We start from the raw sequence: 27521 nt of genomic DNA on the forward strand, positions 1-27521 counted from the left end.
TCCTGCTCATGGGGCATGGACTCTAACATCAGGCCTTCACTCAGAGAGGGCTGCCCAGTTTGATTGTACAGCTTCCACAGAATTCCTCTCTTCTTTTCTTTCTGTGCCAGCAGGTAAATTTCTAACCAGACCTGCTGCCAGGTGAACAAATCCCCTGGGAAGGAATCTCTTCTTCACTCTCCAAGTCAAATTGTTTCTGTGTTAAATCAAAGACTGAGCGTGCCAGGGAGGACGCAGGGCCACCTGCTCCCACAGGCACCGGCAACAGCCCTTGTTTATTGAGGACAGCTGCTCATCCTGGCAGGAAAGGGGAACCAGGAATTTCAGGGCCCAGAGAGGATGTCCCAGGCCTCCACACCACAAAATGGAAAACCTCCACCTTAGCTTCTCCTGCCACACCAAATGGAGAGACGTGCGATGGAGTGGAGAGGTTCTATGTGCAGATACAACTCTGATTCCATCACTAAGATGGTCCCATGAAGTCCCATCAGCCCAGCAAGAGAAACCTACAACAGTGACTAGACCATGAGCCTGGTTTCAGAGACAGACAAAAAATAATTTCCCTGATATGCTATTCTATGCCGTATCAGTCATAGCCAAACTGCCCAGAGAAGCATTTTTAGAACATCACCGAGGGGACAGTCATAGGTCTAAACCTTAAGGACTACATTTTTTAAAGGTCAACTGCTTTCTCCCTGGAGGGGGTGCTTCTAATAGGGACTACAGAGTTGGATAATTTATAACTGTGATGTTGGGAGAGTAGCGTGGAAAAGGAAAAAATTGCTTGGAAGAGGCTCCACATCTGATTTGTGCCTCCCACCTCCCTGCATTGCTCTCATTGAGGGATGTCGAAACTCAGCTCTGCTTTCCAGAGCAAAGCTCTCACAGACTTTAGTGATTTGCAGTTGCGTTGCAGTATTAATCTCATTTATAGAGCTGACAATCGTATTTCAGCAGAGACCACTACCACGGAAGCGTGTCACACATTCTTTTCCCCATTTATATTTTCAATAGCCTATGGTAATTGCCACAATCGTTTCTTCATGACAGATCCGTGCTGTATTTGTAAAATCTTTTTTTTTTAAGATTTTATTTATTTATTTGACAGAGAGAGAATGAGAGATAGAGAGCACGAGAGAGAAGAGGGTCAGAGGGAGAAGCAGACTCCCCCCTGCTGGGCAGGGAGCCCGATGTGGGACTCGATCCCGGGACTCCAGGATCATGACCTGAGCCAAAGGCAGTCGCTTAACCAACTGAGCCACCCAGGAGCCCCTGATCCGTGCTGTATTTGTACACATGCCGATAATCAGCACATACCTGGTGTGTGCTCATAGCCTAATTCAAGAAATGGGGGAAGGAATCGGATGTATGAGGGTTGAAGGCTGAACTGACTTCTTCCCATTTCTGGGACAAGTCACTCATATTCGGTTTCCATCCTCACTGTCAGGATTTCTCTCTGCCTCGTCTTCGATCCCCACTGCTCCCCCGAATTCCAAGCTTTTTGTCTCTGCTCCTTGGGCTGTTCTGCTGCCTCCTCCCAGATTCTCCAAGGCTCCTCTCTGCCGGAACTCTGATGTGCTGTGGCCATGTCTCCCCCATATTGTGGCTGGCCCTGGAATGGGCTAGCTACTTTTTACCTACTTCCTGCAGCCGGGGCTGTTCTTGGAAGGCTGGCCCTTCTCTGAGGATTGTTAATAATGAACACCCTTGCTGAGCACTTAGTATCAACAAGACTTGTGCTGAGCTCTTCATGTGTGTTGTTTCATTAATCCTCACGAGAAGCTTGTTCTCCTTGTCATAAAATGAGGACACTGACAAACAGAGATGCTAAGTGACACGCACGGAGTCACCAGTCTAGTGTTGGTCCTGGAATTTGAACTCAGTCAGCTTGGCTCCAGAGCTGATGTTCTTCACCATGACACTGTTATTGGCTGGTGCCAGATCTTAGCCCGTTTTCTGCAGGGTCCCTTAGGCCCTTGTTATTTGCAGGCCAGGTGTAGCTCTATCATGAGATAAGACAGGTATTCAATAAATTCTATTCCAGAATCATGTGTTGAATATCTCCTGGGTACAAAGCACTGCTAGCTTGTAAACCTGAGGTGTAGGTTTTGGTGTGGAGACGAACCATGCTAATCTTTCACTTGAAGATTGGAAAGAAAATCCTTTTGCTTGTAAGAAGAGCAGGTCTGACTTGAGGCGAAATTGGCAGGTTTCTGTGTCCCATCGTGGGGCACTTCTTGAAGCCTGTTCTGTTCTTTCTTCAACTTCGGAAGCTGCTCCTTTCCAGCAGGATCTCCTCTCTGTGCTTCTGCACCCAGCATTGCGCTCAGAAATAGTTACAGGCACATCCATGCATCTGTGATGTAAGTTTTATCTTCTGCTTATCCAGGAGGGCCCTTCAACATTTATTCACTTGCCTAGCTCTGGAGAGGCCACAGCGGATCACGGTATCCCCAACCTCACTGAGCTTATACTTTGGTAGATGAAGGCAGACATGAGTCCCTCTAAAGTGTGAAATGAAATAAGAACCCTAAAGCGGAATATGTGAAGTGAGGTAAGACCCCAAGTTGATTTTAAAGGGCATTATTTTCTGGGGTGATGGAAATATTATAAATCTTGATGGGCGTTTTGGTTGCATAGGGAATATATTTTTCAAACCTTGTGTGCATTGAAGACCTGACATTTCTCTGTGTGTAAACTTTACCTAAATAAAACCTCTTTTGTCTAGGAAATAAGGAAAGGCATAGTTCTAAAGGAACACAAGTAAGTAGACACAGAGTCATTCCCAAGTGTCATATAGGCCAATCATCTAAGAGCCATTCATTCAACAAATATTTACTGAGCACCTAATATGTACTGGGCTGTTTGAGGATCCATCAGTGAAGAGACAAAGAGCACTGTGTTCATGGAGCTTACATTATAGTAGCACCCTTTGGGGGGTGAAGGAAGGCTTTTAGCAGGAGGGCCGCAGATTTCAGGCCATTGAGATGGCCTCAGTGATCCACAAAAAGGGGGGGATTAGTGAAAAAGGCCCAGAAAGTAGAAAGCCCACGTTCCTGAGATGCTTCGTAGGCTACAACTACTCTTTCAGGTGGGGGCCCAGAGAGAGAGCCTTCAAATCTTCTAGCCCCAACCCCACCCAGAGTCTCCGTACAGCTTGGGAGTTCAGCCCCCACACCCCCTCCCCACCAGTGACTCCGTGGGATGAGAGGACAGTGCCTCTGCCAGAGGGCCCAGCCTCCCTTCTGCAAACAGGGGAACAGGGCGTGGGCTCTGGCCAAAGCCAGCAGACTAGGAGGTTGGAAACTTATTTTCTGAGTGCTGGGAGAGGCAGGGAGGTGTCGGTGCTTTTTGAAATCAAATCTATGTCCTTAGAAACACCACAGAAGGGCTTGGCAGAGCCCCTGGGGGTGGGATGGTGCTGCTGTGAATCACAGGAACCCCAGGCAAGGAGAGGCCATCTGAGCAGGATGCAGCTTCTTTTGAAGTACCAAAATCTTTATTAAATAAAGGATCCGGGAAGCCTTGATCACACAGCACAGTTTAATAACATTGTCTATGATGAAGGACAACGAGGCGACATATGGTCGTTGTTAACTAAAAATGATGGAAGTGCCATATAATGTCTGAATTTACAAAGATAGCACGACTTACATGGTACATCATATTCTGCGGTTGGTCTTTTTCAGTAACAATAAGAAGACACAAGAGGAGAAGAGTTGGTGTTGCAGTCTGTGAGATTTGTCTTAACATCTCACGTCTCTTCCCAATTTTTGTTCCTCCGAGAACCCATTTTTTTGTCCTTTAGTTGATCATACTCAGATTGTTTACTTTCTGATCCATTAGTTGAAAATATATATAAAACTTCCAGGTGGTATGGGAACTTTCTTTTAGAGGGTGCATAAGAGAAAGAAATTAAGTTCAGGAAGAACTTCCTCAAGCCTAAACAACATAAAAAACTTCATTTATGTTACAAAATGACCAAAATGCCTCCAATGAACCCTGAAAGTAAACAAGCATCCAAGTTCTTCTCCAACATGTTGGAACTCTTCTCTAGAGGTTGTCTCATCCTGTGGTTTGCCCAATGTACCATGCTGACCCACAAGGGGGAAAGAAACAGAAGAAAAGATACGGTCAAGAGAGGTCTACCCGCTTTTGGAATTTGGAAAGCTGATGTATTTTTGCACAAGTTGTCAAATTTTTTCTGTAAAAGTCCAGGTAGCAAATAGTTTAGGTTTTGGGGGCTACGTGGTCTGTGTCAAAACTATTTAACTCTCTCATGATAGCATGAAAATAGCCATAGACAGTAAGTAAACAAATAGGTATGGCTGTGTTCCAATAAAACTTTATTTACAAAAACAGCCATGGGTTGGATATGGCCCACAGGCCATTCATTGTTGGCCAATCCTTCTATTACTGGTTAAACAACAACAGGCCAGAGACAACTACAAAGAGACGTGGGGGAAATGGGGCTGGAAAATGGAGTCAGCGATGGCTATGTGTTCACCAAACCCCATTTTTGTACAGACATGTATTCGCTTGTGTTTTTCCAGCCTCCCTCAGAGTTAGGTGGGGCCATGTGACTGAGCTCTGAAGAGTGCCATATAATGGGCAGAAATAGGGTATGCTACTTTCAGGTCTGGCCTTTGTGTTCTCACTTGCTCTTTCTTTATCTGCTGGCTGGTACAGCAGGAGACAGGGGAGAACTCTGAGGCCCCAGAAATTGCAGTCACGTGGTTGGAGGAACTTAGGTTCCCAGATAATAGGGTTGGGCAGAGCTTCCCTGCCCACACTGTCAGACCTAGACAGGAAGTAGCCATTAACTCTTCATTTTGCTAACTGGCTGAGAATTGCGGGTTGGTTTGTTACAGCAGCCAAGGTTATTTCTTTGAAACAGTGCAGAATCCAAGGATCATGTTACTTTGTGCCACAGACCCTTGGAAAGCCCAGGAATTGGATACAACATATACCTTTTTTTTTTTTAAGATTTTATTTATTTATTTCAGAGAGAGAGAGAGAGAGAGAGTGTGTGTGTGCAAGAGAGCACGAGCCCCTCAAGTGGAGGGACAGGCGGAGAAGGAGAGAATCTCAAGCAGGCTCTGTAATGAGTGTGGAACCAATGCACCAACGTGGGGCTGGATCTCACGACCCCAAAATCATGACCTGAGCCCAAACCAAGAGTCGGGCGCTCAACCGACTGAGCCATCCAGGTGCCAGGCAACAGATACCTTTGAATGTGGGATAAGGGTGGGGTTGGAATTAGCAGAATTGCTTGAATTTTCAGATTAAAAAAGCACTCAGACCCTGAGATCCCACCCTAACTCTGCAAAGTCAGCAGACAGCCTTTCCAGAGGAGTTTTCAAATTCTTCACCTCAAACGAGTCTGTTTGATTCTAACAGAAGCGTTGTTAGAACCTGTTAATTATGGGAATCAGAGGTCATTTAAGCTAGTTTAAGCAAAACGGGGGAATTTATGATAAAACTACTGGGGCATTGCCACAGATTTGAAGATCAGCATAAAGGCCAGCCTGAGGTCAGGTCAGGGTTCCAGAACTGGAAATCCATCAGGACTGTCAGCTCTGCTTCTCAGCCAGCCGCTGGTTCTTCTGTAACCCAGCTTCCTCTAACAAGGGGTGGCCAAGCTCAGAAACGGCGGTTTTTATTTTTCCCTCAAAAAACCCAGCCCAGACTGAACCTGGGTCCCCTGGTACCCATTCTAAGATTGCAGGAGGGCAAATCTGGTTGGCACTGTGTGCGACTGGTGTCCACTCCTGGTCCAATCAGCGGTGGCCACAGGCTACAGACACGCTGCTGAGGCCCAGCCTGGGGTGAGGTTCACTCTGCAGAGGGTCAATGTGAACTGAATCGATGCCCCAGGCAGGTAGGCAGGGCAGGTGTTTTTTCCCTCATTTCATACAGGTGGTGACACAGGCAGGGCAGACGTCATTGTTCCCATTTTTCCCCCAGGGGAAGCGTGGCCCAGAGAGGTTAATGTATATCCGTAAGCCACCTAGACGCCTCAGCAGGGCTGGTCCCACCGCCAACCTGGCTCTTCCTCCAGCTGCTCATCTCTTACCACAGTGTCCCTCTGTGTCCCACGTAAATCGGTAATTGTCTTTTATATTTACCAAAAGGATGACCTTCTCTAAAAACAAGTTTGGTTTTCCCTATTGCCCTTCCAAAGATTTTGCTTGATTTTGCCATGGCAAGAGGGATGAGGGTGTGAAAGAAAGAGCCAGGAGAACCATGGGTTTTTAGCACTATAAGCTGGTTTGAAGACTGGAACTATTTGAGAGCCTCTGACATAACTCACCTCCTGGACTCTAGCCTGAAAAATCACTAACTAGTATGATTGCTACCATTAGTACCATAGTACTGAATAGTCTGATCAAAAAATAATTTTAAAAACTGCACAAGTAGCACTAGACCAAAAGGTTCTGGTGGACCGGAATCTTCTCTCTTAGGACCAACCTAGCCCTGCCCTTGATACCTAGTAGGTACTCAATATATAGTTGTTGAAAGACTGAACGCCCTTGTTTCCTGCAGAAAAATTGGGAAGTACTGAGCAGCATAAGGAAGAAATAAGATTCACACATAATTCCACCACTACCTCTTGAAATGTGTCCTTCATACATTTTTATAAAAATAGGATTTTACTCTACATACTGTTTTATCTTCTTTCCTCCCTCTCTTCCTCCCTCACTTCTTTCTTCTTTCTTCCTTTCATTTTACAGTATTTTAGGACATCATTTGTAGTGACAGTATAGGATTTCACCCCATGATCACATTTATTTGTTGACGATGCTCTCCCTTTTAGGTTGTTTCCAGATTTTTCACTACACTAAGCAGGCTGTAATGAAACCCCTGGCATCTCAATCTTTAGGTCTAAGACTGTTTCCGTGAGGTAAGTTCCTAGAAGCGGAATTCCTGGCTCAAATGGCGGACGCACTTTGGATGCTTTCTGCTCACTGGCCTGCCAACAAGCCTGCTCCAATGTATGCTTCTACCTGTGCTGTTTGAGAATGACTATTTTCAAAGGTCTGATTTTTTTAAAAAGTGTCCTTTGGCTTTAGCAAATGCTTTTAGAAGGCCTGTTGGTTCTTCCTGTCCAGGTGAGACTCCTGAGGGACAGGAAACATTGGCCTGGATGTTCTAGTGCTTCAGGAGGTGAGGAGGTGGTGTGCTGACAGCAGGGGTGGGGGTGGGGGTTGATCTGGAACAGCCTCTTGGCCCATAAGCTGCCCTTTGCAGTCAAACAAGGAGCAGAAAAAAAGAAAGTCTCAGTGTTCATACACTCCAAAGCCCATAAAGTGTTGTATGACAAGCAAAGGGACTTCTTTCTACAATTCGTTCACCAGAATCGGAGCCCTTTTGAGACCAGGGGCCACAGGAAAAGATGGCTGCAGGGACGTGACATCTACTAAGCGTGGTGTGAGTCTGAGGACTGCACAAGGCTGCTGCCGGCTCCTTCCCACCCAGGAATGGAGATGGGTCTGAGTCCTGCATGGGCCAAAGCCCTAGACAACTAGGCTCGTTATCAATGAATGACCAGAGAACCAAAATGTATCATGCGTGATGATAAAACTACATCGTAAAGCATATTCACATGAGGTTAATTTACTCATCACAATGACCAACATCAAGGCCACAGAAACTGTTCATAACATATATGAATTGTTCTAGGTCACACAGCTAGTAACTGGCAGTTTGAAAATTGAGAATAAGTTTCTGGAGTCTTTATGGTTTGGCCTTTCCACTCTCCTGTGATGAATATTCGTATCCTGTCAACCCTGGGTTACACGCTCTTTAACAGAACCGTACCGCGGGGAGAAAACAGACTCTAGAATAAAAACATTAGGTCCATTTAGTAAGTGCTTACTGCCAGGGTGACTGGAGGCCCCATCAGCCTAGATCTTTGAGTGAGGCTGATACGGAATCCGACACCATCCACCAACCTGAGGTAGATGTGTAGCAACAAGCAAGAAACAAACCTGTGTTGTTTTCAGTCACTAAAATTCAAGGATTGTTTATGACTGCAGCACACTATCTAAAGTGAAGGAAGATGGGGAGGTTGGTGGAGCATGAGAGAGAGAAAGTTACCCAGCAGCAGAGCCAGCCATTTTAGCACCTTCTCTCTCCAGACCCAGCTTACACTTGGCCTTTGTGTCTGCTATCACCTGCAATTCCCACATGAAGGTATGGGTCAGTTATTGGGAAGAGAAGTGAAAAGCTCATCCTTTTTTGGGGGGGGCTGTGGGTCATGAGGAAAAGCCCAGAAACTGGAGGGTCTGGCTGTGAGGACTCAAATGTCTACCTGGCGGAACCACAGACACCCTAAGTGGAAGGTATATGGCAGTGCAGAATCCAGTGCCCTCTCCGTTCTCCTCAGCCCCAGGGACACATGCAGATGCCGCAGGCTCCAAGGCTGTCGTGGGCTCGACAGTTCGGCCTCCTGCCCGCCAGGGGGCACAGTACATGCACTGTCCCTCACCTGCATGGACTACTGAGGACTCTGTGTCAGGATATGAGTGGAGGCCTCAACTTAGGGAAACTTAAGGTCTAGCCATCCTTCCTACTGTCCCCACCTCATGTCCTCTCGGTGCTCATACCCCCATTTTCTGACCCAGTTTGGAGGGCCTCTCAGGAACCCTTGCCCTCCCCATTTCTTAGGGATGGACAGGTCTCCACGAGGCGGAGAATCCCAGAACCCACGAGTGAGCCATCCCGGCGAACCAATGCCTGTTTGGAGTGTGGGCGGTGGGCATGTCTGGCAAAGGTGGCCTTGGCATCTGTCTTTGGATAACGATGTTATTCTTGGGTACCACAGATGATAAAGTTATCTCTGTCTCTTTCAACAGACTTTCTGCTGGAAGCATCTCTGTAGATCTGAACCGTCTGCAATGCTTCCAGCAGACTACTGTGTTTGCAGACAGCTTTCCAAGGTCACCTGAGAGCACTTCATCTCAGCCCTTCTCTTTTGTAGGGCCTCTGAGTAAGCGGATGAGGCCCTTCTCTCTTTCTGTATCTGTTTTCCTTACCCTTGTAGCAAAGTTCAATTTCTTGGAGGGCCACCCTCATTACTCTCTAAGCCGGGATAATCCTGGGAAAGCATGTGAAGTATTTGGAGTATCCAACTCCGTGCCTTCCAGGGCCTTTCCAGCAGCCTGGAACTCCGCCTCACGCCTACTTTTCACACCACCTCCTCCTGCTCCTGGCTTTGCTCCCGCAGAGCCTCCAGCCTTAGGGAGAAGAAGATCTGCGTTCCATCTCCACATCTACCTTGGGCACACTGTGATTTTAAGCAGTTGATATCATCTCCCTGGACCTCAGTTTTCTCATCTGTAAAATGGCAATATTAGATCCCCTCAAAAATGAGTTCTATGTCTTCTGTCAGTTCCCTTTCTCACTTTAGACCTAGCCTTCCAAGTCCCAGTCCTGCATGGCCAATAGCTTCGGCTTTCCAGATCTTTTCTTTGAATTCTTCCCTGGTGACTTCTAGAAGCAGGCGTCATCTCCAGAGCGTGACTCTGCTGGTGGGAACGCTACAGCCTGCAACAGGTGGGTGAGTGGAATTCGGAGCCTAATTTTGTGGTGTCTCCCACTCATTGCAAACAGTCAGCCACCCAGAACTTGCTTGTCTAAGGGGTCTTTTTCACTGTGGCCAGACACTTCACTTGAAGCAAACTTCATGTGTAAGTAGGAGTTTTCTCTCTCTCCTAGGCGGTGGGTGGACTAGGGGGTTCCTTTTAACCTATTGTAGTGTGAGAACACAGATCGACTTCCCATTTAACTTTCATGGTGATGCTTCATATACGGGGTTTTTCATAAAAGCCTGTGCAGGGCATGACCTCCTGTCCTCCTGACCTAAAAAGGTTGGGTGCTTTTTTCATTGCTTAACCAGGGAGTTACTTTTTGCGGAAAAGAGAAAATCTGATCCTTTTCTCCTCTAGAGCCCTGGGTAGGTTGTGATAGCTTTCTAGATAGGATTAAAAAAAGAAGTGTGTGCTCTTTGGAGTGAAGATGGAAGCCATTCAGGTGGCTTGAAGAGAGCCTGAGACCCAGGCAAATACAAACACAGTCTCATAAGCTCACATTTGCAAAGGACTTAAAATTTGCCAGGAAAGTGTGGATGATTAATCAAAGCAGAAGTCTTCCAGTGAGGGAACTTTCTTTCTTCTTTCTTTCGTTGGTTCGTTCGTTCTTTCTTTCAACAGTTTTGTTTTTTTTTAAGATTTTGTTTATTTATTTGACAGACACAGTGAGAGAAGGAACACAAGCAGGGGGAGTTGGAGAGGGAGAAGCAGGCTTCCTGCAGAGCAGGGAGCCCGATGCGGGGCTCGATCCCAGGACCCTGGGACCATGACCTGAGCCGAAGGTAGACGCTTAACGACTGAGCCACCCAGGCACCCTGTGAGGGAACTTTAAAAACAAAACAAAACAAAAAACAAAAAATACCCCAAAACCCCATAACAAATAAAAGACAAAACAAGACCCAAATCCCCTAAACAACCCCAACAAGATGGGATAATTAGTAAGGCTCTTAGGACTCCCCAGAATTACAGCTGAGCAAGCTCGTTAAGGCCTAAGTGGTTGTTTTCCATCTGGCTCTAGCTGCCGGATGCACTCGGGTGGCTTATTGGAATAAGGATGGTCTGTCACGGCTGTTTTACCAGCCACTAAATAATCCCTTCAAACAGTCACTGGGAGGTGGGTCAGGCACATAAGCCTCTCCTGAAGAATGAACCAAGACAGTAACCAGAGTCCCCCCAGCTCACCCCGGAACGGCCCCAAGGAGCCCAGACAGGACACTGCTGTCTCCGGCCTCTCGTCACCCTTCCTCAGCTGGTTCGCACTGTGTCTCTGCAGAAAGCTCTGCCCAGGATCCCTCCTCCCAAGTGGCCATGGACAAGTCACTTAAGCTCTCTGGCTTGTATTTCTCATCTGCCATGTGAGAACCTAGCAAGCTCTGCTACTCGGGTAGCCTCAGAACTGCTAAGTTGAGGTCCAGAATATAAAGTATCAGGTGAGGGAGTCATCATTCTGATGTATTTGAAGAGCCACCCTTTGCTGAATGCTCATTACATGCTAGGCACCATGCTAACTGCCCTATGGACCTTCTTTTGCTTAATCCTTACAATAATCTTGTGAAGAAGATTTTTGCATCCCCACATTACAGAAGAGAAAAATGAGGCTCAGATTGGTCAAAACTTATACAGGGAGATCACAGAGCTGCAAGCAGCAAGATTTGAACCTGTCTGTCCTAATGCTCTTCCTTTGCACAGTATTTATTTTTTTTTAATTAACTTTTTAAAAAATTCTGGTATAGTTAACACATAGTTTTATATTGGTATCAGGTATAAAATACACCGATTCAACAATCCTATACAATACTCAGTGCTCATCATGATAAGTGTATTCTAAATCCCCTTCACCTATGTCACCCATCCCCCAACCCATATCCCCTCTGATAACCATCAATTTGTTCTCTATATTTAAGAGTCTGTTGCTTGGTTTGTCTCTCTCTCTTTTATCTTCTGCCCATTTGTTTTGCTTCTTAAATTCTACATATGAATGAAATCATATGGTATTTGTCTTTCCCTGACTGGCTTATTTCACTTAGCATTGTACCCCCTAGATCCATCCATGTTGTTGCAAATGGTAGGATTTCATTCTTTTTTATGGCTGAATAATATTCCATTGTGTGTGTGTGTGTGTGTGTGTGTGTGTGTGTGTGTGTGTGTGTGTGTATTGATGGACACTTGGGCTGCTTCCATAATTTGGCCTATTATAAATAATGCAGGAATAAACACAGGGGTGCATGTATCCATTTGAATTAGTGTTTTTGTATTTTTGGGCTAAATGCCCAGCGGTGTAATTACTGGATTATAGGGCAGTTCCATTTTTAACTTTTGAGGAACCTCTATGCCATTTTCCACAGTAGCTGCATCAGTTTGAATTCCCACTAACAGTGCATGAGGGTTCCTATTACTCTACATCTTCACCACCACTTATTTCTTGTGTTGTTGATTTTAGCCATTCAGACAGGTGTGAGGTGATATCTCATTGTAGTTTTGATTTGCATTTCCCTGATGATGAGTGATGTTGAACATCTTTTCACGTGTCCATCTGTATTTCTTCTTTGGAGAAATGTCTGCTTATGTTTTCTGCCCATTTTTAATTGGGTTATTTGTTTTTTGGGTGTTGAGTTGTATAAGTTCTTTATATATTTTGGATACTAATTCTTTATTGGAGATGTCATTTGCAAATACCTTCCCTTATTCAGTAGGTTGTGTTTTAGTCCCAATAGTTTATTTTTGCTTTTGTTTCCCTTGCCTCAGGAGACATATTTAGAAAAAAGTTGCTATAGCCAATGTCTGAGAAATTACTGCCTGTGCTCTCTTCTAGGATTTTTATAGTTTCAGTTCTCACATTTAAGTCCTTAATCCACTTTGAGTTTATTTTTGTGGATGGTGTAGGAAAGTGGTCTAGTTTCGTTCTTTTGCATGTAGCTGTCCAGTTTTCCCAACACCATTTGTTGAAGAGACTTTTTCCCATTGCATGTTCTTTCCTCCTTTGTCAAAGATTAATTGGCCATGTAAATGCGCGTTTATTTCTGGGCTTTCTATACTATTCCATTGATCTATGTCCTTTGCACAGTATTTCTGAGTGGAGAGAAAGTGATTCCTCTCCAAGATTTTGTCAAATACAAAGAAGGCACCCAATTACAGAGCCCTGGCAAGCCTTCAGATGACTGTAGCCCTGGTTGACCGCTTAATTGTAATATCATGAGAGACCCTGAGTCAGAACCACCCACTTAAGCTGTTCCTAAATTCCTGAACAATAAAAACTGTGTGAGACAATAAATGTTTACTATTGTATTAAGCCTCTAAATTTTGGGATAATTTGTTGCAAAGCAATAGATAACATACAACATCTTGGCTACCATGGATTCATCCAACAAACATTTATTATTAATTGTGACAAGCACCCTGCTAAATGCTTGAAATGCAGTAGTGAACAAGATTAATATGGTACCTGCCCTGATGGAAATGATCATCTAGCAGGAGAGAGGGATATTAAACAAGCAAAGAGATAAGAGAACATTGAGAAGGAAGCACCTTCTTTAAAATTAAGTTATTGGGAGAGTTGAAGAGGAGACATTAAACCTGAGTCTTGAGGTTAGAAAGAATCAGGAGGTTCTGGCATTTTCCTCCCCACCTGTCTTGGTGTCCTCACTCTTTGCTGCCTTGAGTTGTTTTGGAAATGAGGCACAGTATTAAAGATACTAGCAAATGAAATGATAGAGGATTCTTAGCTTTCTTTGGGCCTGAATCTCCCCTATGGAGAAAATGGCCTTTAAGAAGCTCCCTTGGGGAGCTGGTACAGGCCAAATAGCTCTGCATAAGAAAGGGGATTGGGGAGATGCAGAAACTGTGTGTGGACAGCTAGAAGTTAGAGAGGGACTTGGGGAGAACAAAAATGTCTAGTAGGGATTTTTATTCCTCTGTTTGTTGAGTGGTATGTGATAAAATGCTCTTCTTCCCACAAAATGGCCAATAAAATCTCTTGCCGCCTAACACTTTCTGGAGTAGATTGGCTTTTTGAGGCTATGACAAAGCACTGCGTTCTCCTCCAAGACTGGCTTCAGGTGAACCCAAGACTGTTCCCAGGAGACCAGCCACATAGGGGTTAGACAAACACATAAATACATTCATGTTAGTCATAAAAATAAATGAAGGCTTCTGATTGTCACTGCCGTCTAAAATGGACAGCTGTGCTCCCGACACTCATCGGTGGCATCAGTGGTCCTGTGGATGGCTGTGCAGACGTCGCTGAGTTTTGGTGTAGCACGGACGTGCAAAGGGCATTCAGGCCCTTGGAAGCCCAGCTGGAGTCTTCTGGACCCAGACACCCTCCTGGGTCACCCCAGCAAGCTCTGTGCTCTGAACATACGAGGTTCCGCCCTCTCAGTCTGGCCCCTATTTATTGACATTCATCTTTATGTACACTCTATATGTACATGACCTGTCTTTCCAGTTAGGTCAATTCTTCAAAGGTAGGTGACATTTGTCTTTTATCTCTTTTTATAAGCCACAGTGCCTAATAGGGTGCCTTCATGTAAAAGTGCTCCATTGATATCCAGCTTCACTTCATTAGCATCAGTTACGAGTGATTCTCTGACAGGAGAGAGGAACTGTGGACGTGAATAACAATGCAGACGTGCTTCAAGAGCATAAACCGTATAAACGTATTTGCCCTTTCAACTTAGCAAGCTGAATTTTTATTTTTTATTTATTTATTTTTTATTTATTTTTTTTTAATTTTTTATTGCAAGCTGAATTTTTAAAAATCATTTACATAATTTCGAAGTTATTGAGGATTGCAAGGGGAATCCCAAGTCAAGAACTTACACTGCTTATAAAAGTAGAGAGAATGTTAGTTGCCTTAAAAAAATCCCCAGGGCGCCTGGGTGGCTCAGTTGGTTAAGCGACTGCCTTCGGCTCAGGTCATGATCCTGGAGTCCCGGGGTCGAGTCCCACATCGGGCTCCCTGCTCAGCAGGGAGTCTGCTTCTCCCTCTGCCCCTCTTCCCTCTTGTGCTCTCTATCTCTCATTCTCTCTCTCTCTCAAATAAATAAATAGAATCTTTAAAAAAATGTTAAAAAAATCCCCAAACTGTGAGGTAACTCCAATATTCGACTTTAATCAGAGTCTCAATGAGAGCAGGTCTCTTTCCAATCTCCTCAAATAAAGAGCCTGGTCTTGTGTTCCATAATGTGAGGTTTTTTTTTTTTTTAATTTGAGGATTTAAAAAATATAGGATAAATGAATGGTGAACTAGATCTTAGAGTAACAGACCACATTACTCCATGAAGATTCTCATTAAAAGAGAGTGTTTTCAATAGTTCCTTATCATTTTGTGCATATCTTTCTTGTTCACTTTTTTAATGTAACATGAAAAATCATTTTATGTTGAACTAAAGATTATTTTCACTGCATTAGGAGAAACTCATGCTTCTAATTTTGGAACAGCTGTAATAATTGAGGGTAGAAAAAAAATCTCTAATTATATTTTACAAACATTCTAAATATTGCCTAATACACTGCTAATTTTGGCTAGATTCTATTTTATTTTATTTATTTATTTTTTTAAAGATTTTTTTGTAAAGATTTTATTTATTTGACAGACAGCGAGAGAGGGAACACAAGCAGGGGGAGCGGGAGAGGGAGAAGCAGGCTTCCCGCTGAGCAGGGAGCCTGATGCAGGGCTCGATCCCAGGACCCTGGGATCATGACCTGAGCTGAAGGCAGACGCTTAACAACTGAGCCACCCGGGCGCCGCCCCCCCGACCTTTTTTTAAAGATTTTAGATTTTAAATAAAATAGACTTGAATGAAACAATATTAAAAGCATATTCCAAGGGATTAGACACAGTCTCAAAGACTAGCACTTTTAATACTGTTTTACAACGTTGTGGAGGATTGTTGTAGAAATTGTTATCATGATTCTTCTTATTTTTTTAGAGAGGGAGAGAGGTGGGCAGGGCAAAGGAGGATGGAGAAAGAATCCCAAGCAGCCTCCACACCCAGCGTGGAGCCCGACGTGGGGCTCGGTCTCAGGACCCTGAGATCATGACCTAAGCCGAAATCAAGCCTGTAGCTTAACTGACTGAGCCACCCAGACGCCCCGGCATCATGATTATTTTAACTCTGGCTTTTTCAGTTGTGATGAATGTTTTACACCTGTACAAGCTGTTGTTAACTCTAGCTCTACAAACACGATGACACAGGGGTCATTATTTCTATTTCTCACGGGAGGGCTAAGAAAAGTTGGAAGTTTAAAGTGCCCACCTGAAATTGTGACTGATGGTTCGTGGGGTATTTGGAAAGTTCTTTTTTTAATTAATTAATTTATTTGAGAGAGAGAGAGAGCGTGTGGGGAGGAGGGACAAAAGGTGAGGGAGTCTTAAGCCGATTCCACACTGATCAAGGGCTCGATCTCACAACTCTGAGATCACGACCTGAGCCAAACCAAGAGTTGGACGCTTAACTGACTGCACCCACCAGGCACCCCTGGAAAGTTCTTAATCTGACGATGACCATGTGTAGCCGCTTTGTACTGCAACGTAGATTATTCAATTTACTAATGTATTTCAACAATTAAAACATTTTTATCCTGGGCGCCTGGGTGGCTCAGTTGGTTGAGCGACTGCCTTCGGCTCAGGTCATGATCCTGGAGTCCGGGATCAGGTCCCGCATCGGGCTCCCTGCTGCTCAGTGGGGAGTTGGCTTCGCCCTCTGACCTTCCCCCCTCTCATGTGCTCTCTCTCTCTCTCTCTCATTTTCTCTCTCTCTCAAATAAATAAATAATAAATAAAATCTTTAAAAAAATAAATAAAATCACCTTTAAAAAAAAAAACATTTTTATCCTTCTTTAAAAAAAAAACTAAATACAATAAAGTGTCCACCTGAGCTTACACAAGGAATCCCTGAGGCCAGGGCGCCCTAGTCCCGCCTCCCACCACCACCTCACCTCTTCTCTTCCTCCTCTTCCCAGGCCAGCTGTTTAGGCAAGCTTCGATTATGTGCATCTATCATTTGAGAAATAATGACAGAATACTGACAGAAAGGGAGGTGCTGGGGGTCATTAACAAACGTTTGTTATCATTCTTATTCATGAAAGCTTGGAAGGCCCCCAAAACCTCACATCATCCCCAAGGCCTGTGGCCGGCCTGCTGCTTCCCAGGGCCTTTTAGGGACACAAAGATGTCTCCTTACCTTCTGGGTTTGCTTGCCTAGTCACCATCTTTCCCTGGGAGATGGAAGGGTGTATCAAAGCAAGAGAAAGCGTCAGTGGCTATTTCTTCCCCTTCTCTCTTGGTTGAGTATTGTTTTGGCATCTGTATACACCCATATTAATTAATTATTAAGTATATGTCTTGCAAGGCAGTTCTTTGCCTTGGGCAGGAGACTTTTTTTTTAAGGGGAAAATCATTGTGAAATTAACATGGTGATGAGTAAGCAAGGCAAGCATGCAGTGTCATGTACCAACTCACCAGTGTTTTCTTGTGAAAGGAAGACTCTAAATTCATTTCCAGAATGCCATGAACAGCTCACTGGGGCCATTACCACTTGCCCTCTGACCCCTTTCCAAGTTATAAGCCACTTTGTATATTTGCCTCAGAGAAAAATTAGGCCCCACCCTGGCGATTCTCCAACGAATAACTAATTGAAATACTTAGCAATAAGGAAGGCAGGCTTCCTCCAGAACCTCAATCTTTCTCAGAGCATGCACTATTTAAAATAGGTGTCAGGGGGTTCCTGAGGTCCTAAGACAACCCAAATGAGGAAGATTTTCGTAAAACTTGGTTGAAAGGCACTTTCTTTTACTACAGTATCATATTTGAGGTGGGGGCAGAGTGAAGAGAGGAGAGGGTTAAATCAGGGATAATGTCACATAGCTGTAAGGTTTATAATGACAGTTGCATGATTTTTTGTGGGGAGAGCAGGACCCACTTGTGTGGAAATGCAGTTTTCACAGGAAGATATCCACAGGTTGGAATATCACAACCCCATACAGTCCAACAGTTTGACAGTGAATGGAATTCACCAAGCAGAGCTGCTTAATTTAGGATCCAGGACCACTGATGACATCCAGGATGTTTTTTTTTTTTTTAATTTAAATTCAATTAGCCAACATACAGTACCTCATTAGTTTCAGATGTAGAGTTGTTATTCATCAGTTGCCTGTAATACCCACTGCTCACATATCTCGTTCTCTCCCTAACGCCCATCACCCAGTGACCACATCCCCCCACCCATCTCCCCTCCAGCAACCCTGTTTGCTTCCTACATCTGAGAGTCTCCCATGGTTTGTCTCCCTGATTTCTTCCCTTTCAGTTTTCCCTTCTTTCCCCTATGATCCTCTGCACTACTTCCTATATTCCACATATAAGTGAAACCATATAATTATCTTTCTCTGATTGACTTACTTTGCTCTGCATAATACCCTCCAGTTCCATCCACATCGATGTAAATGGTAAGAGTTCATCCTTTTTGATGGCTGAGTAGTATCAGGATGTTTCTTTTTTTTAAAATATTTTTATTATGTTAATCACCATATATTACATAATTTGTTTTGGTGTAGTGTTCCATGATTCATTGTTTGTTCATAACACCCAGTGCTCCATGCAGAATGTGCCCTCCTCAATACCCATCACCAGGCTAACCCATCCCCCCACCCTCCTCCCCTCCAGAAACCTCAGTTTGTTTTTCAGAGTCCATCATCTCTCCTGGTTCGTCTCCCCCTCTGACTTACTCCCCTTCATTCTTTCAGGATGTTTCTTAAAAATACAAATTCCTGGGACTGACTCCAGACCTATTGAAACAATCTCCCAAGGGAGAAGCTGGACTTCTGCCTTTAAGCAGATTTCCTGGGTGATTTTTTTTTTAATCTTTATTTTTTAGAGAAAGAGAAAGAGAGAGCATGAGCCAGGTGGGAATGTGGGAGAAGAGGGAGGGAGAGAGAATCCTAAGCAGGCTCCATGCCCAGTGCAGAGCCCAACACGAGGCTCCATCTCACCACCCTGAGATCATCACCTGAGCCAAAATCAAGAGTTGGACACCTAACCAACTAAGCCATTTCTGGGTGATTCTTAAAGCACACTAAATTTTGAATCCACCAGAGAGCTTCGTCAGTTTATTTACTGATGTATCCAAGTGCCTAGAACAGCAACTGACACAGCTCAATAAATACCTGTTAAATGAATGAAGGCCTTACGTGTTTGAGGCACTTGGAAGCTCCAGTTATGGTTCTCTTCCACACCATCTAATCCACAATGCTGTCACACAGCAAGTATAATGTCATATTCCACAAGGGATCTCCTAGCTAGGCTGTGGGGGAGGGGAAGCTCTCCCATCCCTGCCCAACAGCGTCAACAAATTGTCCCCATCTTAACAGGTGCCTATATAGGTACCACCCTGCCTCTACTTAACTGCAAAAGCTGTGACAGAGACCAGTCTCATAGCTTTGCATCCTTAAAAAATAAAAATGGGAAAAAAGGGGAATAAAAATAATTAAGACATAAGTAGGACAGCCTGTGAGTAACTCTCTACTCATCTCCCATAACTGAAGCTAGGCAAACTTCAATAAGCCATAGTTTTATTTGTAGGCAGAATAGCCAAGGAATCAAGTTCCCTTCCTAATCATTCCAACCACAGGAAAGAGATGGGGAAATGCAACCTTGCTTTTGTATATACAACGTGCTAAGACTATATTTAATGATTTATTACGAAACCACTGCATCCTTAACAGGTAGATGGATAAAGAAATTGGTACATCTGTACAATAGAACACTACTCAGCAATAAAAACTATTGATACACACACCACATGGAACTCAAATGCATTATGTAAATGGAAAAGAGCTAACCTCAAAAGATTAGGTACTGTATGATATTCTTTATAGGACACTCAGGAAAAGGCAAAACTATAGGGAGTGGGCAGAGAACAGTGGTTACCCGATTAGGGTGAGGAATGGGGGACAAGTTTAACTACAAAAGGATAGCACAAGGGAATTTTTGGGGGTGATGGAACAATTCTCTATCCTGATTGAGGTGGTAATTATAGGAATCTATGCATGTGTTATAACCCACAAGAACTGTACACCAAATAAAGCTAATTTACTGTATATAAACTATTAAAAAAAACCCATTGGAGGCGCCTGGGTGGCTCAGTCGTTAAGCATCTGCCTTTAGCTTGGGTCATGATCCCAGGGTCCTGGGATCAAGCCCCACATTGGGCTCCCTGCTCAGCGGGAAACCTGCTTCTCCCTCTCCCACTCCCCCTGCTGGTGTTCCCTCTCTAATAAATAAATAAAATCTTTAAACAAACAAACGAAAAACCCATTGCACATACAACATAAACTCATTCGGTCTCTGAGACACTCTCCTTGATCCGTTTATCAAGGTGGGAAATGTGAACAACTGGTCTTGGGAGTATACATGAAAGTGAGGGAACACTGCTATACCGTATGGTTTAGGCTAAGTATACCTACCTGGTCCCAAATTTAGCATTTTATAAACTGGAAACCATTTTGTAGAAAATTCCTTTATTATAGTGCAAATAACTTTCAGCAGTGACATAATAATGTAAGAACACATTTAGCAACATTTTACACCACGCAGTAAATAAGAAAGTGTTTCTTTGAAAATACGTCATCATAAGAACATTATTCCTACATTAATGCCGGAAAATGCCAAGGCTGTTTCTCTCAAGGCAACAGGGCTCCCTCCTTTTGGATATTTCCTTCTTAATAGAAATGAAAGGATTTGCCATTTTAACAAGCCACCATCATTTCCCAGAGTGACTTCTTAGGGGGTTTTGAACTGAGGTTGGCAAGATTTGAAATGGGGTTTCAGATTTTTAAAAAATAGTAATTTTAAGACAATTCTGGGACAGCCCAGAAAGTAGAAGTCACTTCTATTAAAGTAGATATATACATTCACTCGAATTTTGATGCAGAAATGGACAGATTGTCTAAAGCCTGCCTTTTATTCCCCCAGAGCCTGATTGTTATTTATACTCCTTGGTTTTGGTCACGTTGCAAAATTAGGGCTCTGGTCAGAAATAACTCCTTACATACCCAAATGCTTTCCTGTGAAACTTTAAATTGCACTTTCCACCCTGAATTCCCACCTTAGATCTCACATGCCAATGAGAGGCGAGAACATTGTTTCTAGTTTACAGCTAATGAGTAACACAGCCCACCCCCTGCTAATTGAGCTGTACCTGAATCAAACCATCACATCATTTAGATTAATTCCAACAGGCTTAACCAAGAGGTTCCCACTGGGCCTCCCAGAGAAAGGAAGGGTTAACAGTGTATGTTTACACATACACAGAGCTGCCTAAGGGCTTGGCAGCTAAGCGGTTAGCTGATAGGTAGAGAGAACAGTGTCACTTCCAATTAGTCACAAGCCTAGCTCCTCTGGTTTCTGCTGAATTATGCAGTGTGTGGGGATGGAGGGCCACTCAAAGGAAACCTCCCGTGGGGGGATCTTCCACCAAAACCCCTACAAATACGGTTCAGGGTACCCTCGAAGTGTCTGCACAAACACGCCTCAAAATCTAGTGGCTTTCTAAACCACGAGAAGTGAATCACAGGCTTGAAAATACCTGGAGCCAAAGAACAGCCCTCTTGGCTGAATATGGCTGATTAAGTCAGCTGGTACATAAAGCTTTTCAATGCTCAGCCAGTCTTGTTGGATAAGGTTATCTTCTTCTATAACACAATGGAACTGTGCTAAATAGTTTCAAAGTTGAGAGGTACCCAAATATATCACCTATAAAAAAATTCATGATTTTAGTTTGCTTTTTTCTTAGACTTTGGTACTGAAACACTGTCTACATTCTTGACACGTGAAAAACGACGTGGCCACTTCCGTGCCTCTGCATGTTGTGTAAAAAAACTCAAAAGCAAAGCACAAGGACATGTCATAACGTGACGCAGTATGCTGTGCAAACAAAACCTAAATTGTATATAAATACATCCCCACCCCAGATCCCCCTTGTCCCTCCCCACTACCTGACCAAAGCAATGCCAAGGCTCCTTCTCTCCAGGGCCAGCGCAGTTTGTGAAGCCCCGCACCCAGGACTCCAACCATCCCTTGCCGTGCGGTGATATTCACACCACTGCAGCCTCCTCCTGGAGATGCTCTGCTGTCCCATCAGCTCCGCAAACGCAGGGAAACTCCTACAGCTTAATTTGAAACATTCACACTATGGGCTGGACTCCAGGGATCTGGACTTCTGGGAGTTAACCTTCCAGATAAACTAATTGGATCATTTCCTAATCTGGATCCCCCCTTATCCTAATGTCTCAGCACAGCTAACACAGTAGGAAGCATCCTCTCCTCTGAAGTTCCAAAGGCATTGCTTAGAGATACTGGTGAGGGTCACATAATAAAAGTAATACAATGAGCTAACAGCTTAAGTTGATATAAATTATTTCCAAGTAAGTTATTTGGGGCCATTTGCTTCTGCTTTACACTGCATTCCAGAATCATTTTCATAGTATACTTTTGAAAGTTTATATAATAGTTATTTAAAAAATTGTCTCCGCAATCACCTCTTACATGTTTTCAGTTAGTTTAATAACAACTTAACAAGCTGTTATAAAGACCTAGGCAAAAGTAGTTAATTAGTCTTAAGGAAGCCAATACTGTGCTAATTCACAGTAAAGAGAAAACGTGATATAAATAGAATTTATGTAATCGTCGATTACTTGAAGGGCAGTTTTATCAAAATGTTGCAAACTTTTCCCAAAAGCACTTACAGCAATTTATATCAAGAGATCCTAAGTTTAGGGGTATGGAAGATAACAATTCTTTCATGACTGTAATATGTAACTTTCCCCTTTGGACCTAAGATATCTGTACATTCAAAAGTTCGTAACTTGCTATTTTTGAGACGTTAATCATTCTCTAATACGTACATTGAGTATAAATAAATACGAGAAAGCTTTAAAAATCTGAATTAACGTTATGCTGTGCAAAAACCAAAAAACAAGAATAAATCCAAAACAAAGCCAACCAAACCTTGAACAACCTACATTCTATGTAAATACCCTGACTAAAATGTTGGTTGTGCTACACACTTCACTTCACCTCAGTGCAGAAATGAGTTGATCTCGGTGTACCATCTTTGTTGGCGGTGGTGTTAAGTCTTAAGCACTTTTGTTTCTAAGTATTCCCTTGCTTTGAAAAGATGAATAACTTGCTACCAAATCACAAATTATCACAAATCCATGTCAGTTTAGTCTGAATAAAATCCAGCATAAAGTATTACTTTGTTCTGGAAATAATGGCTCGGTGTCTTTGTTCTGACAGCTTCCTAAAGGCAAACCACAGTTTGAAGTTGACGTTTTGGGTTTAAACTGCACAGAAAGAAGAGACAGTGAAGCCTGCTTTTTGTTTTTGTTTTCTTTTTAAGTCTCCAGGTCTGGCTGGGACACTTCTTCCAGACCCACAGTCAGATAATTGTGGCACCTGATCCTATTTGAAATAGAGGTGGTTTAAACAGCATCAACCAAGCTTAGTGATCTGGAGGTCCCCGTTTATCTTTATGGTGTCAATTGCAGATAACGTCTGAATGCGGTGGTAGAAATCAAAAAGTTGGTGTCCATCCACAAACACTCTGAAACGTGGGTGCTCACAGAGAATTTCCACCTGGAAGAAACAAAATCATAAGCTCAATTCACAATTTCAATGAACCCTGATGGGGAGAACAAACACACAATACTTCACTTTAGAGAAAGGCAACATCTTCAGTGGTTCTCAAACCTTGGAATCATACAGAAGTGCAACACAGGCTGCTGGATGCCTCACCCCCAAAATTTTCGATTTAGTAGGTCTAGGGTAAGATCTAAGAATCTGCATTTGCATCACGTTCTAACATGATGCTGCTATTGCTGGAATGAGGAACACACCTTGTGAACCATTGTTCTTCACTCTTCACTATCCTTTAAAGATTTTAATTGTTCATGCTTGCACACTTCTCCGTTCTCTTTGTACTCCAGAAAGTAACGTAAAGCAGCACAGATTTATTTATATGGCACTTAAGGCTTCCATAGTCATCCCCTGAACCTATCCCACCCTCAGAGGAAACCATCGCAGAGATAAACTGGTACCCACTTAGAAGCATGTAATAACAGTCTAGGCATTTAACCATGGTAAACACTAAAGCAGAGAGAAGGTTACACAGTAATTACCACTGGATCAAGGATGTGTAATTAACAAAGCTTTGTTAAGCCAAACAGAAATGCTGATTCCATAAAGCTTTTTCTTCCTCTTTTCCTTAAGTAATTCACCATAGATTTTAATCACTGGTTCTGTGCTATGTATTTATTAAAAGCAATGGTGGCCACCATGTAAGAAGAGACTTCATATGTGATATTAGTCACATTTAATTCATATTATTACTAAAATTATATCACCAAGAAGGGCTGATTTCATTTCAGTTGGGGAGCATTATATTCCTCTTGGCAGACAGAAGCTCTGGTTACTCATACTCATGAGCTACGCATTAAGATTCATCATTAAGAAACTGTCACAGTCAAAAAAAAAAGAAAGAAAGAAAGAAAGAAACTGTCATAGTCAAGAGGAGCCTAAGGGGCCATTATCATTCTAGAGAAGGGGGAGGGCACGGCTAATATGTACGGGTACCTTCCCCAGACTATGATTAGAAGGACAACAATCTCAATTCTATCACTGACGTAAAAGTCATGGATTCTTATCCCCCCCTCACCAGATGTTATGATGAGAAGAAAAATTACTACTTCTTTATAAGGCCCTTGTAAATGTCTAGATAAAGAGCAACAGGTTAAGGGTAGTTGTGCTTTATGAGGCATATATGCAACATGGAGCTTTTCACTGAGCTGTTATTATTGTGATGTATGTTAACAAGGTGTAATACAAACAACTTCATCACCAGGCCTGGTATTTCAATAAATCCTTTCCTAACACATTACCCACATTACTTGCATCTCTTACTCGGCACTTCATAAGGAAGGTGCTACTAATATTGCTTGGCTGGATGGGAAGTTTGGGTTGTGCTTCCTGCCCACTAGATAGTGGAGAGCCAAGTTATACCCATCTGGGCCCAAGGGAAGGAATCTGTCAGCCATACAGCCTGTGACAATAAAACAGACTGAGGTTTCTTAACCCAGAGGGAGACACAAGGACCAGACCTCATTAGCAAAAGTAACAAGAGAAAATGAAAAGATTATCACTATTGTTCTTAAAAAAAGTCACCACTAATAAGGTTTAGGGCTCCTTATAGATTGAAAAAAAATGAGGAAATTTCTAGCATTTATTATTTATTAATCAATCAGGATATTTTGGGACAGGTATAGATTACGTGCCTAGTACTAGGTTGAGTACTACATAGAAAAGTATTTATTCTTAACAATCTGGACATGGGTTTATTTACTAAATGTACTGGCTAAACAGAGCCAAGAGCTACTATGGTGAGTATCAGTTTGTATCAGCAAACAGGGCTCTTTTGATCATTTTTCTTTTTTTCACCATCAGGTGACAAATTTCCTAGACATGGAAAAATTCTGGCTGCTTAAAGCATTTCTTGGCATACGCTGGAGGAGCAGAGCACCATCACCCCACCAGTGGCTGCAGTGGAAGCGCTCGAGGTACTCACCCTGAACGGCTGGTCTGGGATGAATGGAAAGTAAGGGATTGCGGATTGTTCTTCACCTCTTTCGCCAGATATACAAGAATTTCTGAGTAGTTGCCGGTCTGTGAACACAGCTTTGAGTTCAATGGCCACATCGGCAGGAGGATCTTCGGAGTCACCACAGGTCAAGCTGATGGCAAAGCTGAAAAGAACATCGTTTCATTTATTCTGGGTTTGGCTATCATTGACCCAGGCTCCCATAGTTCCTCTTTCTCCTTGGGGTTTGTCTGCTTTGAATGGGCCACTACTCTTTCCATAGGAGATGAGACTATGTCTGGAGGAGGAGGATTACAATCAAGCCCGGTATTTTATTTATTTATTTATTTTTCTTTAAGAATTTATTTATTTGACAGAGAGAGACACAGTGAGAGAAGGAACACAAGCAGGGGCAGTGGGAGAGGGAGAAGAAGGCTTCCTGCTGAGCCAGGAGCCAGATTCGGGGTTCGATCCCAGAACCGTGGGATCATGACCTGAGCCGAAGGCAGACGCTTAACGACTGAGCCACCCAGGCGCCCCCAAGCCAGGTATTTTAATACCGAAAGGAGACTCTGGTAAGAATTTCAGTGGAGTTGAACATGACTAACATTAGGGATTTCAGATACCCCAAACCACCCACACATCTGTGTCTTAATCCATTTCAGAATTTTCAAAAACAGCCCCAGAAATTGACCGGAGGAAATAATGTCTTGTAATATTTGCTTGTCATTTATATTGGTAGATCTTGCTCCAAGCACCATGTTTAAAAACCCTCAAAAAAAAAAAAAAATCCTTTGGCTTCCTCAAGGGTCAAAGAGAAAATGATGTGGACCTATATTTATAATCTCTGATATAAATAGCTGTCTGGAGAAATGATGGCTGGGATTCATACACATTCTTTTCATGGGAACGTGGTACTTTCTTGGCACTTCCAACTAGCAACACTGGCCACAGGGAGAAGAGGAGGAGCAAGCAACCACAAGAGTGGGCAGGGCCTTGTAACTGCCCAATAAGCTTTGGGGTGACAAGGACTCTCTGGCTTACCTCTCTGGGTTGAGGTCTACAATGCCCATCACCAACACCTTCTTGCCTGGTCTCATGCCACCTTTAATGTGCCCACAAAATGGAACTATCTGCAAAGGAGGACAGGAGAAACAGGAAGTTTCTGTCTGGGAAGAGCCAAGCCCTCAGATCCTGAGGACCTGACCCATCAGAAAATGCAATTAGAAAGGAAAAAGGTGCAGGCAGAGACACAGAGCCCAGAACGAAATCACTTACCAAGCGTGGGAAGTACACGTCGGCTTGAACTGGAGAGCCCAAGGAGTTGTTTAAATGCCCATCATCTAGTTTCTAAAAATAGCAGCACACAGATTGGCTTTCCAGAGGGTCTAGTTTTAGGGGGCGTGGGGGCTGGGAGAAGGGGAGGGAGTGGGGAAGCACCTATACAAATCTGGCTGAATCCAGCAGCCTTCACAGGACACAGGCAGCGTCTGCAGATGCTGCCACCTCACAGCCCATTGAATAACCGCATAAAGCTCGGGAACAAAACCCGTCCTTTCCACCCGGTAGCTCAGCTTCTGAAGATCCCCAGACCTTCAGATCTAGATCAAAATCCAGGTCGAGGCACGCCTGGGAGCCAGAGCCCCGCGTCGGAGGAGGGGAGGCCCCTCTTCAACCGCAAACGTCTCCGGACCCACAGTCGCCCAGGCCTGTCCTGAGGGACCTGGCTGGGGTGCAGGGCCGTGCTCAACTTCTCTCGGGGGCCCTCGGGCCAGACTCATTTCCAAGGGGGAATCCCCGGGACGTCGGAGGCGGCCGCGGGGCGCGCGCCCCAGACACACTCGCACAAGCGCACACTCACACGTGCAACGTGCACACACCTGGCCGCCGGCTGCATGGCACCGCGGGGGCAGTCGGTCACCCCCACGCCGCCGTCCGCCCCCATGCTCCCTCTCTCCGGTGCACCCGGGGCACCCCGCTTGCCCCCCAGGCCGGCCGCTCACAGCCGGCGCTCGCTAACAGGTACTGGGCGCCTTCCCACGCGGGGGACGCCGGGCTGGGCCTCAGCCTCGTCTGCGCCGCAGCCAGGCTGAGCAGGCGGCGGCGTGCGGGGCCGCGGGAAAGGGGCGCCTCGTGTGCACCCCTCCGCACTCACCACCGCGGTATCGCTGTCGGCCACCGATCCCGCCATCTTCTTGCACGGCGCGCCGGGGTGCACGGCTGGCGGCCCCGCGGCGGCGGCGGCGGCGGCGGCGGCGGGGGACGTGGGACGCGGCGCGCGGGCGGGGATCCCGGGGCG

At 44.3% G+C, this 27521-nt stretch overlaps 1 protein-coding gene across 1 annotated transcript; it reads right to left on the reverse strand.

Annotated features, from left to right (window-relative positions):
- Window positions 1-20091: 20091 nt before the first annotated feature.
- On the reverse strand, window positions 20092-27507 carry LGALSL (galectin like). Its single transcript, XM_025868589.2, has 5 exons — window positions 27378-27507; window positions 26501-26572; window positions 26267-26355; window positions 25211-25388; window positions 20092-23226 (listed from the first exon to the last, which is right to left on the reverse strand). The coding sequence occupies exons 1-5, from the start codon at window positions 27411-27413 to the stop codon at window positions 23083-23085; spliced, it is 519 nt and encodes a 172-aa protein (XP_025724374.1). The 5' UTR covers window positions 27414-27507; the 3' UTR covers window positions 20092-23082.
- Between the last annotated feature and the right edge of the window lie 14 nt (window positions 27508-27521).

Source organism: Callorhinus ursinus, unplaced genomic scaffold, assembly GCF_003265705.2.
Source record: "Callorhinus ursinus isolate GAN/ISIS: 27379988/994484 unplaced genomic scaffold, GSC_fseal_2.0 scaffold10, whole genome shotgun sequence".
Lineage (NCBI taxonomy): Eukaryota > Metazoa > Chordata > Mammalia > Carnivora > Otariidae > Callorhinus > Callorhinus ursinus.

What these genes read in the sequence shown, in the direction of transcription:
- LGALSL (XM_025868589.2), bottom strand. Translation starts at nt 27,413, where the DNA reads ATGGCGGGATCGGTGGCCGACAGCGATACCGCGGTG. An exon ending in ACGTGTACTTCCCACGCTTG is followed by an intron (nt 26,356 to 26,500) that starts GTAAGTGATTTC and finishes CCTCCTTTGCAG; the next exon opens with ATAGTTCCATTTTGTGGGCA. An exon ending in GTAGACCTCAACCCAGAGAG is followed by an intron (nt 25,389 to 26,266) that starts GTAAGCCAGAGA and finishes TGTTCTTTTCAG; the next exon opens with CTTTGCCATCAGCTTGACCT.